Raw genomic sequence first — 5,610 nt, 5'->3', positions numbered from 1 at the left:
ATCCACTGAGCTGATAGGAGGGCAAAAGGGCACTTACTCATAGGAGGGGCAAAAGGCTTGAGCACTGGTGGAGCCCTATCTGTGCACATGCCTGGAATGTATTGATCATGGATGTCAGACAAGGATGTCCCCTGTCTCCCCTGCTGTATACTTTGATATCGGAACCCCTGGCCCAGATGATAAGAGAGGACCCTAGCTCTGGTCTCTGCTTCACACCGCTCAACCTAGATTCTAGAACCAGTCACTTTCTACTTTGTGACACTCTCACACAAAAACACTGGAACAGAAGGGTTGATGCTTGCAGTTTACTAAGGACCTACTATTGAAATGTACATAGTCAAAAATTCATGTAAAAAAAAAATAACAACAGACCTGGGTTCAAATACATGCTTATTAAAGTATTTATATTTTAAATATGTATTTTCTGTGTATTTCCAAATAATTTCCGATACATTATATTTGAAACTATTTTCAAATACTTGTTTCCAAATACATTTCAAATATATTTCAATATTTCAAATACATGCCAATATTCAACGACTTGTATTTTCAAGGAAGAGTTGTCTAAATACTTAATTCGAAAAGTATTTGAAAATAATTGAAATAAAATAAATAGTATTTCAACCCAGGTTTGGTAAAGAATAAAACCACAAAGTAATTCACAATCATTACCAATATCTTGATATTTTAAATCTCAAGTAAGGACTTCAGCTCAATATGGAACTGAGAATCAGAAGCGAAGAGAAAGGGAAGAGAGAGCGAAAGGGGGATATGGACTGTAACCAGACAGCGTTTCATGGTGGCCTAGGCCTCAGCAGAAGCCTGTGTGTCGGAGGTTATAGTCTCCTGGATGAAGTCCAAGTAGCGGACCACACGGGTGTAGACTCCAGGGAAGCCTTCCACACCACAGCCTTTGGAATGCCCAAAACTCACGATTCCCGCCTGGACAAACTCTCCAGATGAGCGACAAACCAACGGCCCCCCAGAGTCCCCCTGTAAAACAAAGAAAAACAACACAAACATACATTTACAGCATTCAAGTAAGTGTTTGTGTGTACGTGTGTGTGTGTGTGTGCGTGAGAGAGAAGGATAGAGATAGAAAGAGAGTGTGTGTGTGTCAGTGATGTAGGTCAGCTGTTTGTTCCCCCGCACCCAAAAATATAGAAAATGCTCTGTACAGTTCCTTTTTTCTCTCTTGAATATTTATTGAACAACTATGTTTTTCCTCAACATTTCTTCATTTATTTATTGAATATTTAGACCTATTGAACCGTAGCCTAATGTTTAGCTGAAACCAAAAAGTCAAACAATAGCCTAAATTAACACCTTGCGCATGCTTTTGTGAAGAAAAAGTCAAACAATAAATCACACCTTGCGCATGGCATGCTTTTGTGAAAATGCACTGTACAATTAGGCTACTTTTCCCTTGAACAATGAAGCTTTTCTTGAGAATTTACGCATATTCATTTGAAAAGGCTTATTGAACAGTAGCCTATCATTTTGCTGAAACGAAACAAAATGTGAAACAATAAATGGACATCTTGTAGGCCGACTGTCTCTGTGGGCTAATAGCCTATACCTTCAGATTAATAAAATAAAACATCTAGTGAAATTAAAAATAAGCTTAGAAAATAAATAGGCTATAACACAACATAAAGTCCAGTTGCAGGACTGTTGAGAAACAGAATAGCGTCCACTGTGCCAGGTTTCAGTCGGCGTGCGTACAGTTAGGCCCTAATGCCAGATAAAAAGACTGAAAGAAAAACCTCAATGTAGCCTATAGATATGAATTGCACAAGAATTATACAGTTATGGATTCTTTTTTTTTCTCCTCTTATTCAACCTACCCGCCCTTCATCCACACAATATTTCATGACCCTAAACCTGCCCGCCCCGCAGGGACTGGCGCATCACTAGTGTGTGTGTGTGTGAGAGAGAGTGTCTGTGTTTGTATAAAACATGTATAGGTACCAGTAAGGGAACTCACCTCACAGGAGTCTTTCCCTCCATCCAGGGAGCCAGCACACATCATGTTGCCAGTGAAGCCCGGAAACTTTTCCTTACAGGTGCGCCGCTTCACAATGGGCAGCCTCAGCTCCTGGAGGGTCCTATTACCAGACAGCTCCACTGGAGAGAGGGGAAAAGAAGAAGGGAGTAAGATGTAGGATGGAAAGAGGGTTGCGGGAGAGAGTGAATGGGCGGGGCAGTTAGAGTGGGGGAGGGAGAATTTAACAGAGACAACAGAAGACGGAGATATGACGCTGGCCTCAATTGGTTTCCCCTGAGTAAATAAAAGTTTATAGATCACACTGCCAGATTATAATTAAGCAATAAAGCAGAAGGGGGTGTGGTTATTGGCCAATATACCAGGGCCAAGGGCTGTTCTTAAGCATGAAGCAACACAGAGTGCCAGGATACAGCCGTTAGATGTGGTATATTAGCCATATACCACACACCCCAGAGGTGCCTTATTGCTATTATAAACTGGTTACCATACCCGATCAGCTTTTCAGCATTCAAGGCTGGAACCACCAGGTTTATAATGAGGTTTGTGTTAAATGTTGCACTTTACACAATACTTTTGCACTACTAAAATGTCGCCCTCAGAATTGAATGCTGACATTCAATCAAGACAAAACCAACCAAAGCTATGCTTTAGAACCTGGCACTGTGAGTGTTTGTATATTGGTGTTGCTGTGTGTTTTGCTCACCATCGTTCCCGACATTGCCCCAGCCAGCGATCCAGCACTCCGACTTCGGGCCGAAGGCATCACTCGGTTTGGGCAGGGACATGGGCTCCACCAGGGAGGAGAAGGACACCTTCATACTCAGCTTCACCAAGGCGATGTCGTGCAGCAGTTCCGAACGCTGTTTCTTGTACTGTGGGTGACTGACGATGCGTGAGATGGGTCGACGAAACACTGATGGCTCATTCAGGCTGTGTATCCCCAGACGAACGTAGGAACGGTCTGGAATAGGGTTGTCATTCCTAATACACACACACACAGATAAAACAGCCTGGTCTCATAGACTAGGCGTAACATAGTAAACGTAAATCCAGAACCCCAAAATTAGTATGATATGTTACTTTTGGTATGGTTACATAAGACAGGCGGTTACTTAAGGCAAAAACGAAAGTAGGGTGGTTGGTCGGGGTGGATGGGTAGGCGTATAACGTGAATTTCTAGCAACCCAAAGGTTGCATGTTCGAATCTTATCACGGACAAATTTATAACGTGAATTTCTAGCAACCCAAAGGTTGCATGTTCGAATCTTATCACGGACAAATTTAGCATTTTAGCTAATTAGAAACTTTGCAACTACTTACTGCTTTTTAGCTACTTTGCTACTACTTAGCATGTTAGCTAACCCTTCCGCTAACCGTAACCCTTTGACCTAACTCCTAACCCCCAGCCTAGCTGGACTAAGGGGTACACATAACGTAGTAAAGTAAATCCGTCACATGCGACAACAAATTGGAATTTATAACATATCATACATTTAGCAAATTCGTAACATATTGTACAAATTGCAATTCGTAACATATTGTATGAAATACAATTCGTAACATATCATACAAATTGTAATTTTTTATATATCATACGAAATGGATGATGGACATCCATAAATTAATACATACCATACGAAACGTATCATATCATATAATTGGCATGTGACGGATTTACTTTACTAAGTTGACGGATTTACTTTACTACGTTATGTGTACCCCTTAGTCCAGGTTGGATAAAAACATTACAAAGACACTGACATATTTCATACAACCACATACAGAGCTTTTGGTTCTATTCCAGCAAGCAAAATTTGGCCTATGAAATCATAATGATGTCATTCTGGTTTGTAAACTGGTTTTCTGATTGTAGAGACATTAAGAAAATTACAACCACTGAAAAAATGTCATTTTGATAGCAGACACTTTCATGAGTTCAACATGCAAGCCTCCTTCACACACAAACAAACACACTTACGGGTCAACACAGTGTGCAGCAGTGAGCACCCACTCCTCAGTGAGGATGGATCCGCCACAGCTGAAGGTGCCTGCTTCATCAGTGATAACCAGGTAGGCTATCCACGGCCAGCTGCCCTCTGGAGCATCCTTTCCCCCCACGATAGAGCTCCGAGCCTGGGGCACAACTGACCCTAGAGAGGGTGGTGTTGGAGGGTGGAGAGAATGCCAGACTGTGACCCTGTTTCGTGTACCAACCCTGTCTGCATTTGATACCTTGCTCCTTTCAGAACTCTGAAGTTAGTGCATGTTTTGAGGCTATTTAATGTTTGTTTACATTTACTTTGCAAAAACATTGGAGTAAAATAAGCTTATATTTTGGGTTCTGATGGGTTACAAACTAAACTCATGAGGCATTTATTAAGTTATATTCTTCAAGAATCAACTTAATTAATAAGTCTTAAATGGATGTAGCAACTGCTGATTTCCCTTTAAAAATATATAGTGGTGATATGTATTTACAGTATATTTAGTGGTGATATATATCCGTAGCGCTGAAGAGCTGCGCAAACAATACAATAGAAATTTAAAGGCAATGTTCCCGCATTAGCAGAGACGGCATTCATGCCACGGTAAATGCTAAATATGTCGGCTCAATTGGAAATTACATTTACATTTAAATCGAGCTATAAAGCTGAACTTCAGCGATACGGATTGAATCGAGCTCTTAGTGATTACTAATGCCAAAACAGAGAGATCTGCTTGAAGTTCTTAGTTCCAGTGGAAGGCAGATAAAACAAGAATGTATATGCCCAAATATGTAGGCTAATGATGCTCAAATTAAAACACCAGTAAAAAAAGAATCAATCAATATCTGATGAGTGTAATAGGTACTGTGGACCACGCAAGCTAAAAACAATTTAATGCTCTTTTAATAAATACATTTCTCTTGACCTCACCTGCAGCATCTTGGACCAGCAGAACTACAGACAGTAGTCCCCAAAAACCCATAGCTTTTCCTGTCAGCATCCAACCAACCAGACAGCTGTTTGATGGATAGACACACTGACTGACTGACTGACTGACTGACTGATATCCAGCTTTATAGAAGTCCATGCTTAGATTACATCAATGTTACACATGTGCAATCTGATTAACAGTTCCAATGATAGCAGGCTGCTCATCTGGGTTGCTGATAAAATCATGCTTTTATGCAGCAGAATGCACATATAATTGTTACGAACGCCATTATACCAAATAATAAGAAGAAAACGATTTAGATTGATAACATTACCAATAGAGCCCCACAGTGGAGGTGTCATAATTCCCTAAAAACCTAGCGGTCAAACAGGGAAATTGTTCATTTTTCACATAGGGAATTTTAGAAACACTTAAAATAAGGGCCGTGTTTCGTGTAAGCTTACCCTGGCGTGACGTTTTGATAACCATGTAAATCGGACAAAGTGACTTCTATCAATATATTCGGCTCTATTTACGCTCAGATTCGAAAATGCTAATGGTAAAACGACTGGAACCATTTCCCTGTTTGACCTCCAGGTTTTATGGGTATTATGACCATTACTGTGGTACTCTATTTGCAACATGTGGAACCAGTGTGCAGTAGTATTTTCAAGGGGGGATATTTC

The 5,610-nt window shown here is 40.6% G+C and overlaps 1 protein-coding gene across 1 annotated transcript; it reads right to left on the bottom strand.

Moving 5' to 3' along the window:
• Positions 1–291: 291 nt before the first annotated feature.
• Positions 292–5,033, bottom strand: LOC311104347 (tryptase-2-like). Its single transcript, XM_084146162.1, has 5 exons — positions 4,924–5,033; positions 3,987–4,158; positions 2,712–2,989; positions 1,988–2,127; positions 292–993 (listed from the first exon to the last, which is right to left on the bottom strand). Exons 1-5 carry the CDS (start codon positions 4,991–4,993, stop codon positions 805–807), a joined length of 849 nt encoding a protein of 282 aa, XP_084002288.1. The 5' UTR covers positions 4,994–5,033; the 3' UTR covers positions 292–804.
• Between the last annotated feature and the right edge of the window lie 577 nt (positions 5,034–5,610).

The sequence above is a fragment of the Coregonus lavaretus genome, assembly GCF_964263955.1.
Source record: "Coregonus lavaretus genome assembly, chromosome: 28".
Classification (NCBI taxonomy): domain Eukaryota; kingdom Metazoa; phylum Chordata; class Actinopteri; order Salmoniformes; family Salmonidae; genus Coregonus; species Coregonus lavaretus.
This window is presented reverse-complemented; position numbering and strand designations above follow the sequence as displayed.